We start from the raw sequence: 15,651 nt of genomic DNA, 5'->3' as shown, positions 1-15,651 counted from the left end.
TTCTTGAAGGACCGACCAATTCATGACCAATTTCCTCATCTCCACATCCGTGTTAAATCTCTCTCTCTCTCTCTCTCGCTGTAACCAAAATGTGGCATACTAGGCGGAAAACAGCAAATACTTCAAAATCAACCAAAATTAGAATCAACCTTTAATGTGCTTTGAAAATTTAAAGAACATTTAAGGTTAAGGCTGTCTTTTTATCGATTCTGTTAGATTTAAAGGCGTGTTATTCTGAGAGGGGAGGTTCAGTCTTTTACCCTTTAAGAAATTTGCCCTTTTAAGCGCTTAAACCTTGACCATTTAGGATGAGACTTTTATTTGATTAGGAAATAGGAACTAAATCAGGCTTCATTGTCATTAAATGACCTTCTCTACCTAAAATAATTAAGGTGAAAATCAGGAAACAATATGAATTGAGACTTGAGAGTAAACGAGACCCATATCCTGGGTTAATATGCACTCCATTGGGCCTGCTCTTCGAGGCCGGGCCAATTTAAATTTTGATAAATTTCCAACCCAAAGTCCATCCAAGTTGCACCCAACCCAACCCATATCAATTTACATACATATTTGATTTTGAATTAAAATTTATTTGTCCGTTTTTCTGACTGAAGCCCTCTCAGGTTGGCAATTGTTAGGTGAATGCCATTAAGTCGATGATGATGCTAGGAATTGTTAGGGGTAATGAAAATATGGAAGAGTTGGATGGTAGCATGGGTCATCGGAACTCGGAAGGAATGAGAAGTGAGAAGTAGGAATCAAAGAGAAGAGGAAGCAAGAAGAATCTAATCTTAGCTGCCATTGTACAAACTCGGACAGACAAAATAAATCAACGACCCATCACTGTTACTCTTCTTTTCTTCGTCTGCCTCTTTCCCCCACTTCGCTTTCAGCGTGATTACTAGGTGGAAAAAGAGAAGTGAGAGAAGGATGGTGATGGAAAAGGAAGTTACCTTTTTATTAGGAAGGATGAGCAATCACTGGGATCAAATCTGATTTAGCTTTTAGAGTAGAAAAGGGACCATGAGATGAGCTGGATAATTTTTTTTTTAACAAGAAAAAAGAAAAGAAGAACATTGGCCACACTGCGTGGAGACTGGAGATGCATGTTTTTAATTCAATTTGGCATTTGTTTTGGGGAAAAACCTCTCTCAAGCTAAACCGAGTAGTCATTATTAACCATTGAGATTTGAGAGAGTACACTCCTTTCCTTTGCAAAAAACGGATCCAAGAAACTTGGTACAGCTAACCGCGTTTGATTCGGAGGTTTGAAAGTTTAAACACGCAATACATGATTTGTAATTATGGTACAAAGGAAAAAAAGGAACAGAGAGGAAGGGGGAGAATTGACATGACAAGGTCCCAAATCACCAATAATGGTTTTAATTAATAAAGCACAAAGGATCAAACAAGAGGAGCATAACTATTTTCTGTGTTATCTCCCTTGACTTACTTAGAATGGGCCTTCAAAGCTCTTCCACCCCAGTTCTGAATGATCAGACTCAACCTCAGAACTGTCCTATCCCATTGAAGGATAAAGCTCCATTATCATTGATTTTCAGAGCAAGCTTATCTGGAGCCAACCATACCACTTCACCATTAGGACTGAGGCTGAATAGAATAGCACAGTAGTACAGATAGTTTGTATACATTTGAAGGAAAACGAATGAATCCTAAAAATTACTGGCTTACAATGTTGGGTTACACATAGCACAAATGGCTGTGAGAAAAACATTACATCTCCCAAAAGTAAGCATCATTTCATTATATTTATACTATGTATGTATGTATCAAATTTGAGAAATGCATATCATTCATTTCTGCCTTGAATTAGAATTAGATTTGTAATAATTTGTATGCTGTAACATACTCCAATAAGGAAATGGGGATATGAAACAAGCAATCTCTGATCTCATATCGTCTGATACAGACTGATACTTGTTGATATTTTCAACTTTGAAGTTTGAACAGAACCAACCTGGTAAAAGTAAAACTGGATTGGATCAAGTCTTAGATTGACATGTTCCACTGTAACTCTATGCAATGTTAAAGTTTTAAGGCAATTTTCAAGTCCGTAGCTGTAGCGTCATTAGGCTTGATTGATTGATTACTAGCTATCACTGGCTCTTCAACAATCGGAGCTAGTTTAACTATCCACCAAAATATTCAAAAAGTACTTGATTGGTCAAACCCGATGGATCATGGAACATCCCACTAATAAATGACCTTTTGGAAGAAGAAAGTGTAAATCACATTACTCAATTACACTTATCTACAAATGCTAAGAGGGGCAAATTGGTGTGCAAGAGTTGCAAGAAAAACTCATACATTTATCTTCAACAAATTGGTGTGCAAGTCAGCTTGGGGCACCTCATTCAGGCTGACCTCCACCTCGGCAAGGCCGAACTAGTAAACTCTGTAAGATTACGGTGACTTGCCCTAGAAGCCAGCTAAGCTGTAGGAATCCATGGTGATTTGCGAGGGAAAGCTTGTTGAACCATTCTGGTAGTACATTATCAAGTCGAGATCCTCGGAGTGCTGATATCTCGACCGTTAGACCGACCTACTGCATCGCACACCTCGGAGTTAATCGGGTAGATTGTAACCCCTGCGCAAATCTCGCAACTGATACATTAACGCGCCCAACAAAGCAGAAATAGTTCTACAAGAAGCTCGGGCCCATTACAAGAGGGCTCTGACCACTGATACTTGAAAAGGTATGTGTGATTACATACTTACTAGCTCTCAAATTCTCTTAAAGAATTCACAAACCTCTTTGACTTAAGCATCGAAATGTTTTCCTCAGGTAAAAGACACCCAAGCACTCTATGTCTTTCTCTTGTAGTATACATCAGCTCGGCCACCTTTTAGCTCGGATTAACAGAGCTTGGCCTTGATCAAGAAATATTCAAATCAGAATTCAAGTCATTAGACACGAAGGAGCTTCTAAATCGCACGACATTATAAATCAACTTGTATCTTCTTCAGGAACAAGTATGAAATGGAAGATCATATGGAAAACAAACATCACCTTTAGATTCCAATTATTCATGTGGAAAAGCATGGAACAATGGCATTAAAACAAGAGATAAGTTGATGTTTCTCAATGAAGCAGAGAAGACCTGTCCTATATGCAGTTCTAGTAAGGAAACATGGCAACCTTTATTTTTCCAATGTCCCTATGCAAACGCCATATGCATTACTGTTCAAATAGGGATACATCCGGAAGAGATTGAAGACATGAGCTTATACAATTTTTTTTTCCTGAAATGGTTGAACATCAAAATAAAATTACAGCCTCCAGATGTCAAACAAAATTATATTGCAAAATTCTTTATGTTATTCGGATTGATATGGCATGCGAAATGAGAAAATTCACAAACAAAGTATTCTAGATCCCAGAGAAGTGGTGACAAAAGCTGATGAATACATAGTTGGTAAAGAGCATGACAAACAAAGTGAACAAAGAGAGGTTCCTTCACAACAAAGAGAAACGGAGGCTTACATCTATGTGGATGGGTCTTTTAATCCAGTAACAGGCAAAGCTGGAATTTGTTTTGTCATTCTAACACAAAATCAATCTTGTGTGTATGCAGAGAGAAGAAGAATCAAAGCTTCATCAAGTACACAAGCAGAATGGTGACCAGCAATACATGGCCTCAGGAAAGCAACTGTTTTGAAATATAAATCGGTGACCATTTTGACTGATCATCAAGGGAACGTGAGCAGCATAAATGAAGAAGATTTTGAAGTTAAAAAGTTTTTTTGATATTATGTATAATAGAATATATAAATAGATCATATAATACAGCTGCTCCTGCTCATGGATTAGCATATAATGCCTGTATACATAATATCCAAACAGCTGAACCTGGATCTTCATGTATGAACAGTTTACTAAATGAATGAAGGTTGTTTTTTTTTTTAAAAAAAAAAAGAAAAAATCATTTATCCAGTCCTCATCTCTGGACGCAGTGTTGATTCTTTTTGTTGTTTGTTTCACTTCTCTCAGTTTATAAAAATCAGAAAAACAGAGACCGGAAGGAGACCAGTTTTGGTCGGTGGGGGTGGGGTATTTACATATAAGACAACCGCGAATTAACCATCGGACCCACACTACTTAGACCGAGGTTTTAAAACTTTTAAGGAACAAAGTCAGCAACTTCGGCTGTATCCAGTAAAGCATTTCGTCAGGTCTGGATCGTCTCCGTCTGGTCGACTGGTCCTCATGAATCTGAATTCTGACACATACCCCAAAAATGAAGGAGAAAAGAAGCTCCAAAAAGTCGCCAGCCGTACTAACAAAAACAAAACCCTTTTTGCCCACCGTCACTCTCCAATGTGAACTCGTGGAAGAAAAGCGAGGCCACACCCATTACTTCTCAATGCCCACCGTCTTTTTCTTTCATTTTTAAACAATAATTCAGTTCTCCATCAACCTCCGTCATCTCCTACACAGCATTCAAACACAAAGCGCGCCTCCCCTTTCTCTATCCTTCTCTCTTCCGTCTCTTTTATTCAAGCTGATTTTTTTTTTCTTTTTTCATTTGTTTCTGTTGCTGTTGTAATTGTTGAAGGTAATTTGTTATGGTGGTGGTGGCGGTAGTGAACTATTGGTGGTGATTTAAACTATAACAAACCTAACCCACTTCTCTCGTTCACTCTCTATACTCTATTCTCACACTCTGACCATGAGCGTTTCTTCCTCCTCCTCGTCATCATCTACCCCTTCTTTTGATGCAAAGTTGGGCAATTCCCACAATGCCACTAATGGGTGTCTCTCAGGCATCTTCCGTCGTCTCCTCTGCTCTGGTGGTCTCCCGACTCGCCCTGCCGATCACATTAAAGAGCCAGATTGCATTGAGTCGGATCACCAACAGCAACAGGCCTCGAAGAAGACCGAGGCTCCAACGGCAGCAATTCCAGGTATAGTCGCTAGGCTGATGGGTCTTGAGTCATTACCGGAGTTGACTTGGGTTCCTCCAGGGAAGACCGCAGATTTGATTGGCCGAAGTAGGTCGGTAAACTATGCAGGATACTGGCCAGAATTCGACCTACCACGGGGGCGCCATCGACGGGTAATGACTTCTCTGTCGTTTCGCGAAGCCCCGACGTTCTTACAGCTAGAGAATGAAGATTTCTTTCTTCTCAGCTTTCAGAATGTAAGAGAAACTAATGAGCTGAGGTTTAAGGGAAGGAAATCTGACAAGGGTTTCAGTGAATTGGAGCAGAGGAAAACAGAGAAGAAAGAAAACAACAAGGAGAACAAAAGAGAGAGGGTAGCAGAGAAGAGGAACAAAACAAAGAAGGAAGATCAAGAGAGCAGAAAAAGGGTTTATAACGAAAAGAAGAAGGTGGAGAGAAAGATATCCGATAGGAGGACTTTAAGAAAAGTTCGCATTTCTGACGACATCAAGATTCCGGTTTCAACGCCTCCTCACAAGAAGGATGTGTACCAAAAACCAAAAGGAGTCTCAAACTCCAAGCCGGGAAGTCCAACAAAGCCTAATAACCACAAAGAAATTTCTGAAAAAGCAAAATTTGTTAAGAAGAAGAAGAGTGAGTCCGCAACTACGCCTAGGAAAATTGAAACCCAATGTGACTCGGAAAATACCAGCCCGGTTTCTGTTCTTGATCTCAGTGATTTTTTAGTCGATTCTGGAACTCCTTTATCAGGTTTGCCTCCTCAATTCAGTTTCCTTACAAATTCGAAGTTAGTTTCTTATGTGAGGTTTTCAAATTCAATCATTTCCAATTGTAACATTCTCCCTTTGTTAAAATGTTTTATAACAGAAGAAGAATGGAAGCCAAGAGGTTCAAATTCAAGAAGAAGCCTCACGCCAGAGCTTGCAAAGTCCGACTGTGTATCTCCTCCACCTTTGGCTTGTATTACGAGCTCAGATTATTGGGGATCAGGTCCCTTTGAAGTGAAAACTGAGGAAACAAGGAAGAATGATGATCAGGGGTACTTGGAGTGGTGGGGAGTGATTAGCAATTTAGCTGAAAAAGAAATGAGGTCCTCCATTTGGGTTTCTAGGGAGATATCAAAGTTGGAAGAAGTAGAAGAGATCGGGATTGAATTTGGCATACAAATTCTCGATCAACTTCTCTGCGAGATTATATTCGAATTTTCTAGGCTTCTTTGAAGAATTGTGCCCAAAAATGATTTCAAGAGACTGAATAATTGTGTATAATTTCTGCTAAGTCTCTTCTGCATATGTATTTTTCTTGCTCCACCGTTAAGAATGTGAGCTTAAATTCCCTGAGAATCCATGGCGCCCTGTAATAGTAGAGAAAAAAAATCCAGGTTGTAGACCTGGAGTATAAGCGTAAAGAGATTTGAAGAAATTTCTAATTACAACGAACGAATGTAGAATGTCACATCTTTTTCTGGGCAACAGGGGAAAATGCCAAACATGGTAAAAATAAGGGAAATTTTCTATGCTAACCATGACTCAAAATTCTCCTCTTTACTTCAGCTACAAGCTTGCAGTTGGAGTAGGGTTGAGTCAGATGTGGCAAGGGGAATGGCAATTGTCAATTTCCCAACGTTCCAGATTTTGTCGTTTGGGTCTAATTTTTGCCATAGCTGAGCTTGGCGGAAAAAAAAAAGAATTTTAGCCTGTGAATTCTGTGTTTTAGACATAGAATAGATGATGGGGAAGCAATGGAATTCAAATCCAATTCTGCTCCTGCAAACTGCAACTGGGGCGGAAGGGGAAACACAGGACAGAACTTTCCCTCAATTTTCTGTTTCTCTTATTTACCCTCAAAAGTCAAAAGGATCTTCTGTTGGGATGCAAGGAATGCTAAGCTTCATAGCAAGATTCAAATATTTTGTGAAAATGTTTTCAAGCCTAGTCTCTGAGTCAAGGGGAAAAATAATGCCCAACATGCATGGGAAGTGTAACAAATCTGGATTACACAGTGACAGTACATGAAGATATGCGAAAAGGCCAATTCATTGTAGCACTAGGACAAAGATGTAAGCTGTAAAGTGCAAGGGCCAGAACAGGCAGAGAGACGGGCAACTCTGTCTCTATGTTGTGCAGTTTGATGAACTCAAGCCTTTGGTGAAACAATTGAATCATAATGCAAGATGGATAGGATCATAGGACAGGCACTGATTGAAAAAAAAGAAGAAACTTAAATCTTTTTCTTTTTGAAGCAACTCTTTTTCGGCCTTAGTTGAGTTTTGGGGCACAAGTTGAAGTTTTGCTTGAATGAAAAATACTTATGCTACCATTAGTGCAAGGAAATATGGTTGATCATTGTCATCCCATGACTTCTACTTTTCTGGCTCACTTCTCTTCCATATGCCACCATTTTTCCATATAGGTTTAGTTTGGAAGGAGTATAAATACAAAACCTTGCATTTTATACTATTTTGTATGTATTTGTACTGTATATATTTGTATTTGCGCTCTTTCCAAACTGAGCTATAATAAAAATCATGTAATGCAATAAATTTTTGATGTTTCATTATTGATTGCATCAACTCAAATTGTCTTATTGTCATATCATGTGGCTATGATGTGATATGTTGTTTAGAAAAAAAAAAATACAAAAAGCCTAAGAGAGCAATTACCCAACTATTTCTTCCTAGAAATGGATCTTCCATTTGGCCAAGTGAACATGGAAGGGATTCACATTTTACTAGCTAAACTAGACACAGACACAGAGAGCCCCTAACCTCTTACATATCAAAAAAGGAACCCTCTTTTGCCTGCAATCAGCTCCAATCCATCAAATTCAACTAAATCCAACCAAAATCAAACCAACCCAAGCTGCTGTCACATTCAAGTATTTGACCAATGCAGGTTACTTTTATTTTTCTGCCCATTTGAGAGAGAACAACTTTATTTCACCGCCCAGTGTACATGTTTTGTTTTCTTTCTATCTTTGGTATGAGGTTAAAGGTCTCATTGGAATCGAAATTAAGGGGGTTGGGTCCAGCACTGGATCAAGTCACAGGAAACAGGACAAAGATCAGTTTCAAATAGATAGGCATGATTAAACCTCCAGTTTACAATTTCATAAAAGAAAATAAATGTATGCAGTATAACAAGTGATGGTCCTGGCTATATGGGGTCTTAGGGAGGTCAGCTGGATATGGGCCTAATGTTTGGCATTTTAGCCCATATTTTCACACTTGTCAGCCTTCCTAGATTCTATCATTGCATAAATGTGAGATCAGGTGATCTTTTTTATATGAATTATGGATATTTTCTTTTTTTTTTTTATTTGTCTCCTAAGTAAATTTTCATCCAGCGTTATTTATTTATCTTTTTTTTTTTTGCGCTTGAAGAATGCTATATTTTCACATTGTCCTTGGGGTGTTATGTTGTGTTGTTGTCCAATGCAATCACCCTTTGCTAAAAATTTTGAGATAAAAAAAGAGTGATCTTGTAAAAAGTTCAAGACAGAACTTAAGAATTATGGGTCATGACTTGGGTTATGATTTAAATGGCTGCTGCCAATAGAATACTTGGTCTAATATTGAAGTTGAATAGATGACTTACTCAAAGTAATTTAATGTTAGTACACAGAGAAGCATAATTCTTTACAACTTCCGGAGGTCCGAAATTATACTCTACTCACGAGCTAACTATATAGGTTGCCAACTTGCCATTAATTAATTTAGTGAAAGCAAGGAGCAATGTTGTAAGGCCAGACCTGTAGCAGTAATCCATCTGTTTTTATTTCATAAGCAGTCCATGTCAAGCACTACCAAGTACGAGAAAGGGGCAAAAAAAAAAGGGTTTAGTTCATGGTTGGAAAAAGTAGAATCGAAAAAACTAACAACACGCTAAAAATGAAGGGTTTGAACCTTCGACCTTATGGTTAAGGACCACACGCTCTAACCAACTCAGTTATTCCAGCTTATTAAAAGAAAATACAAATAAATTTATATAAGTTTTAATCGAGTTTGATGTACCAACTGGTAACACGGATAAGTAATAGCTCGTAGTAAAAAGAAGTGGAATTGAGGGATTCCAAATCTGACCACACACCGCGCGCCCCAAAACGTTCCACAATACATCCCAACCATTTATTGAGAACATCTCCCAATAACAAAGTACAGGAGATGCTCTCAATACACGCCAAGATGTAAATGTAGGGAGGCAGAAATAAATGACGGAAAATTTTCAATTTTCAAAATATGCCAATCCAATACCTTCCGTTAACCAACTGTTAAGTGGCATTTGAAAAGGAACAAATGCCCTTCGAATGTCATCTAATTCTCTTTATCAATCATCCAAATGTTCACAAAAAATGAATGGTCCAAATCCTTGACTCTTTTATCTAACTTTCTTGAATAGAAGAGACAAGGATTTGGAATTATTTATTTTTTGTCAACGTTTGGATGGTTATAAAGAGAATTATATGACACTTGAAGGGCATTTATGTTTTTTTTTCAAATACCACTTAACGATTGGTTAACAACAGGTATTGGATTGTCGCATTTTGAAAATACGGGTACTAAATTGTCGTATTTTAAAGTTCATGGACCAAAATGGCACTAACCCAAGGTATAGGGTACTAATTAGGAATTTCCCCTAAATGATAATCCAATTATGTTGATGTTCCGGTTGGTCATTGGCAAATTGACGACCATCGGCCAAATCCAAGCCATCAATCCATTAATCAATGACCATATACAAGCCCTACACAGACACAACCACTCTTCACTTCAGAGTTTAAGTGTTACATCCCAATTCATGAATTGAGATCTGCTCCTCACATAGGGCGTCTTACAATGACCTCATAGACACATCCCACTGTGCATTGAGAAAATCTCTCATAAATAATAACACATAAGTATGGGAAATGTTTCCAATACACAGTGGGATGTACCTGTGAGGTCCATGTGAGACACCATGTGTGAAGAGCAGATCCGGTCTCGCAATTCACATCCTCGTCTAAGACCGCGTTTACTCACGGTGGATATTAAAACCACGTCACCTTACATTAATTTAAAAATTTTTCAAAACATTATCCACCGTGAAAAAAGATCATCCACTCGAGTCCAGACTTGCTGAAATTGATGACTGTGTTAAGGTGTAGAAATTGCCACATTGATAGTGCATAGGTCCTACTCACCCTACTGTACTGGTGATCTGAATAGTCCATATGTCTATAGGTATCTGAATAAGTGGGCCGTTAGGGCCCAAAGGGGTAATAATGGTAATGAGAGATTTATTAGGTGTTCAAAATCATGGAACTAGGGGTAGACTTGTGGGTAAACTAGTGTTAATCAGTTACTTGTAAAAGGGCTTTGATATCTGTATGTTGGTGTTAAACATGTCTCAACTCTCTATGCATGTTTTGGTGATAAGTTAAGTAGTGGTGAAATGGTTGGTGATATATGAGTAGGCACGGTTTTAAAACCACTATTTGACCAGACAATTGGACCATTGGTACCAGTTTCGTTTTAATCTTAGACCATCATTTTGTCAAAAAACCGTTGCATTAGTTGGTGAATTGTTCACCTGAATGGTCTGGTCATTGTATCGTTTGATTCAGAAAAAAGTTTGCGGTTTAATAAAAATTATTTATAATGTTCAAAAAATTAAAATCCCTTAAGTATAATATGGAATGATATTCAAAAAAACAATTGACCAATAAACTGGAATCATAAATGTGGTTGCAAATAAGGTGTTATTTATCAAAATTCATGGGTGGCTTTTGATTGGTCAAAACTCTCTCCATACCATATATTTTCTGTATCAAAGATTTTCTCCTAAAAAATAGAGGGAGAAGAGATCAAACAAGAGAAAACATAGAGGATCCAAGACCTTTCAGATCTCTGAGATCAGAGAGAGAGAGAGAGAGAGATCCAAGAAAGATTTATCAGATCTTCGATTAGATCAGTAAGAGAGATTTGAGAAAGATCTCAAATCTACTATCATTCACTCATTATTATCACTTGGAGCACCATCACTTTTGTTGTCACCTTGTAGGTCACCCTCACATCTACCTTCTTTTCTTCCTCTTGGGCCAAGTTTGGGAGTGCTTATTTGAAAAATCAGTACTTAAAACAAGTGATTAATCTAATAAGCACTTATGAGCTTTTGATGAAAAAACACTTATTTCAAACAAGGGTAATATAGATATTTTAAAAATGATGTGGCATATCACCAACAAGTCAATAACTCCTTTCTCATTCTCACTCTTGGCTCCCATCTCATGAGTATAGAGTATTTATATCCATCTTACCCTAGCATTCCAATCTAATAGTAAGATGAGATATACAAATGTTTTTTAACTGTTGAGAACTGTTCAACCCAGACAATCAGATTGCTATCTTAAAAACCGATTGCCAAAGCAGTTGGGTAGGAGATTTGTGGCCAAAACCATTCGACCTAGACACTGGGATCTCTTACCCACTAGGGAAAAAGTTTGAGTAGGAGATCTGATCTCACAGGAGGTCGTGTGAAGTTAGGAGTCTTACTAATTTATGCACTGCCTTATTTATGTACTGCCTTCACGACCAGCTATCAAGTCATCCAATTTCTGAAGCAAATCAAAATCAATTTTTTTCATCGTTAGAGATGACAATTTCTACGCTACCCGGTGGATACCTGCCCCTATACAAGATCCTTATTATCAGCGCGATGGCAATTTTCATACAGTAATTTGAATTGGCTGGGCGTTTTTGCTTTAGAAAAACAAAAATTCGCATAATCACATTGTCGAACACCCCATTAGATAAACATGCTTTCTTAATTAGCAGGGAAACAACGCAATTCAAGTTGTAATTAAAAGACTACAATAATTGGAAATGAATACGATCTATTCTTACGAACTTTCATGAATTCGAGACTAAATACATGTATATCAGCAATTCAAATAATTGGAAGCCTTCCGACCTCATTTCCTACATTCCATTATCCGTCACCCATTGGTCTTACAAGAAAAAGACCTCTTTTCTCTCCGCTCTTCAACTTCTTTGATCCCTTTACCTATAAAAAATATCACAAGAAAAAAAAATTTAGAATTGAACTTGTTTCTTTCTTCCACCTAAACCCTCTTGCTGTGTAACTAGCAAACCCATCTCATACACGAAATGACACATCTATTCCTACCTAAATTGTGTTTTTAACTTTTTGCTTTTCAGCTTTGCTCTCTGAATTCCCTACGCATAAAATGAATATTTAATATCAATCAAAAAATGGCCAAAGAACTGGTTAGCTTAAAGAATTACAGAGGTGGCGTCATCTTGCTTAAGCCACCATCTGCTCCTGCTCCATGTAGAACTGCTCCATCCATGGAGCAACCATCTCTGAAACCCCGCTATTCAACTGATATTGCTGCGGTCCCGCAGCAAATTGTCCAGTCCCCACGGATGGAACATCCTTCACCAGAGACTGCACCCAAGACACATCTGGCTCATCAACATTTGCCGTCATTGGGGAATTAGCTGGGCCCATATTGCCGTTACTGCTTCTGAACCCAAAAGATGCTGATTTCCTCAGCTTGTTCAGTTCTTCTCCTCGAATGCCCCAGTCCAATTTCCCATCAGGGGAGCCCCAATCAGAAAGTGTAGAAGATGTCGCAGTAGCAGAGGTAGCAATAGAAGGAAGCCCAGAGAGGCGATTCACTGGACTACGGTCAATGAAGCTCTGACTCCGCTTTGAGAAGGCAGTTGACCTCAAATTCATTACTGCTGCAGCCGCTGAACCAGAGGGATCAAGTCCAAACGATGTTGATGTCCTCGCTGGAGAGGAAGAGAGGCTTGTCGAATAACTGGGGGGGAGCTTCTGGTTAATGCTTTCGCGTATATGGAATCCAGTCGGAGATTGCAACTGGGATGCTGCAGCACTCAGTGAGAGCCCCTGCAATTGAGACAGCACTGATGTATCAACGGATCCAAAAACATCATCAAGGTTAGTAGGCTTCACCCCACCAAGCTGACTGTACTCCCCCGTTCGACCACCAGATGAGGCAGCAAGGGCTGCAGCAGTGGCCAAGGTCCAGCTGGACTGGGTGGAGAGATTGGAGATCTCATCCATCAACTGCTGCTGTTGGTGATGACGATCAAGCCCAAGCAATTCCATGTCTAAATCCATATCCCTGGCACTTAGTGTGGTCTTCAACCTGCTACCTGGAAGCTGCAGTGTAGGAGGGGCAAGGCCAGGCTGGTTCTGCCACAAAGCCCCCCCCATAGGAGAAGAAGAGGCCACAGAGGGCGACATGGGTGGTGTAGATGTAGAGAGCATAAACAGAGATGATGAACCAAGGGCAACTGGGCTCATTGGCAACATGTCAAGTGAAGAAATGTTGGCGGAAGATGATCTAGGCGATGGAACAGCTGAGCCAGTTGAGGCATATAAAGGACGTAGCTCTTCAGGCTTGTGTGCAAAGAAACAAACCCTTCGTGTGCACCTGGTCTCATCCTTGCAGAGACGGGTCCTGTACTGTGCTGGGTGAAGCCAGCACTCAAACACACCATGTGCATATTCACAGGTATCCCCCTGCCGGCACGTCCCCTTCCGGAATTCAGGGCATGGAACACAACTATAGTTATACTTCCTTGGGTCACGGCGTCTAGCATTCTCCCCTGGGTGGACAAATGGACACTCTGTCCAGTCATGGGAATATGCCCTGGAACAAGGCTTCACCTTGAATGTGTACATCCTGAATTCATCTGTCCCATAGATCCCATTCTTAATATCGGGAAGCGAGGGATCAAATGGATATTCCTTTTTCTCACTAGGATCTTTCGAGGCCTGTGGCATCAACAACTGCTCTGGCTGTTCCTCCGTTTGGTTCATAGTTAGATCGGGAGAAATCCGTCCTTCCCCTGTGCAACTGCAGCCCTTCAACATCATCTCTAGTGTTTTCTTCCTCGAATTGCACGACTTCAAAACTGGAGGAACCAAGTCCCCAGGTCGATTACCATTAGCATCAACAGAGTTAGCGTCGGACGAAGCATCAAGCAAAAGCTTGACAATCCCAATAGAGGAAGCAGATCCCCCTGCAGCAGCACAGTGGAGGGCGGTTGCTCCGTCCGACCCACAGGCCCTGTTGACATCAACCTTCCCAGTCGAGAGGATATAGGTCAACACCTCCGTGCTCCCGAACAAGGCCGCAATCATAAGGGGTGTTCTCTCCACAAACCCCATCTTCTTTGACCCGATCGCTCTCCCATACCAGGAACTCGACTCGTCAATATCCAAACCCTCTCCTTCCACTAAACTCCTGAAGGAGATCAGATCATCTGATGCCGCTAATTCGAGCAAAACCGAAAGGTTACAGTTCAAACCCTCCTTTGGCTTCTGGAATTCGCCCTCCATGACGAAATCTGCCGGAGATAGTTTCCTCTTCGGACCACTGCACATGAAACAGTCTTAATTCTCCTTATTCGTGCAAACAAACCCTCTCTTTCTGCAATAAGAAGATAGCCAAATTCAAGCCTGCCCTCGAATATAAATTACAGTTCAAACAAGCATACACGCAATTACACACAAGGGGAAAATAAAGAAGCAGCCTTTAGGGTTCTACTTTTTAGGGATATAGGTTCCTTGACAGAAAAGGAAAAAAAAAAGATCAGGAATTGGTTCAAAAATACTAGTTACATATGAGAACAAGACTAGGTCTAGGATTTAGTCTTCTAGAAACATTAGAATACCAACTTCTAACATAAAATCATAATAGCTTCAGAAATTAAACAACAACAAAAGCTCAGGAAAAGTCTCCCAAAAATCAACAAGAAGGAAGAGGCGCTTAAAATACGGTCTAAGATCTACCTACAGCTCTCAGGAATCAGAATCACAGCTAATTAGAGATTCAAGAATGATAAATCTACGATCTGTATTCTGAAAAGAAGAAAGAAGGGAGAGAAATAAAAGAGAAAAGAGGAACGCACCTCCAGATATAATAGAGGTTAGGGTAGGAGTGTATCGGAAGCAATCGAACGAGCTACGAAACAAGTCTTGATTTCGGCTCCTTTTTATCTGCACCGAGGGAGAGACGAGACACGAAGAAGAAGAGAGGAAAGCGAGTATCCTCTTCCCCTCTGCTTCGCCTCGGTCAAAAAGGCGAGAGAAGCAACGCAGCAGTCTCTTTCTGTCTCTGGCTTCCCCCACTAATGAAATTCAAATCAAAGCCAAATGAAATCTAAATGCAAATTAAATTCGCCGGATCCACTACCATCTATAATATCTAACCGCCTCAGTGGTACAGCTGACACGCGTCAGTCAGTCTACTGAAGCGCATTGACCGTGGTGACCGGGAAAAGATTCCTAATCTTGCCATAGGCTAGGCTTAAGACTATCATGCAATCCGTGTTTTTCAACTAGCGACCGGCAGAAACCGAATTTAAACAGTGCAAAATGCGTTCGAACAATCATTATAGCCTTGTATTGAGAATATCATAAAGCACAGAAGAAGTATGAAGATGTTTCCGATGAAAGGCTGTAAAGACTATTCGAACAGTGTTCGAACGATTTCCGATTCAAGCGTTGCCTTCATTCTTCATCTTCAGAATTCCACTGGTATAAGTGGAGATTATGTCAATTACCACAAAAAAAAATGAATATTATTATTATATGGCCGATATATCGCGATTCTCTGTATTCTTGAAAATATCGACGTATCGGTCACGCTCGGTGTGGGTTTCCAGAACACCAACAGCCAATAACG

At 39.8% G+C, this 15,651-nt stretch overlaps 2 protein-coding genes across 4 annotated transcripts; one reads left to right on the top strand and one right to left on the bottom strand.

Moving 5' to 3' along the window:
* The first annotated feature begins 4,169 nt into the window (after window positions 1–4,169).
* Window positions 4,170–6,272, top strand: LOC148870366 (uncharacterized). The gene is made up of 2 exons (XM_088967826.1): window positions 4,170–5,679; window positions 5,797–6,272. Exons 1-2 carry the CDS (start codon window positions 4,695–4,697, stop codon window positions 6,147–6,149), a joined length of 1,338 nt encoding a protein of 445 aa, XP_088823952.1. The 5' UTR covers window positions 4,170–4,694; the 3' UTR covers window positions 6,150–6,272.
* Window positions 6,273–11,782: 5,510 nt separating this feature from the next.
* Window positions 11,783–15,111, bottom strand: LOC148870365 (zinc finger CCCH domain-containing protein 66-like). 3 transcript variants are annotated; one of them, XR_016107217.1, is made up of 3 exons: window positions 14,876–15,077; window positions 12,093–14,394; window positions 11,783–11,969 (listed from the first exon to the last, which is right to left on the bottom strand). XR_016107217.1 is itself a non-coding variant. In XM_088969700.1 (2 exons), exon 2 carries the CDS (start codon window positions 14,301–14,303, stop codon window positions 12,231–12,233), a length of 2,073 nt encoding a protein of 690 aa, XP_088825826.1. In that variant the 5' UTR covers window positions 14,304–14,340; window positions 14,876–15,111; the 3' UTR covers window positions 11,783–12,230. The 3 variants fall into 3 exon arrangements, 1 of the variants encoding a protein (XP_088825826.1); XR_016107216.1 differs by having other exon boundaries at window positions 12,093–14,340; XM_088969700.1 differs by having other exon boundaries at window positions 11,783–14,340; window positions 14,876–15,111.
* Between the last annotated feature and the right edge of the window lie 540 nt (window positions 15,112–15,651).

Source organism: Nelumbo lutea, chromosome 2 (genome assembly GCF_056320005.1).
Source record: "Nelumbo lutea isolate HS-2025 chromosome 2, American lotus-T2T, whole genome shotgun sequence".
Lineage (NCBI taxonomy): Eukaryota > Viridiplantae > Streptophyta > Magnoliopsida > Proteales > Nelumbonaceae > Nelumbo > Nelumbo lutea.
Note: the sequence above shows the minus strand (reverse complement) of the source record. Positions and strands in the feature narration are given on the sequence as shown.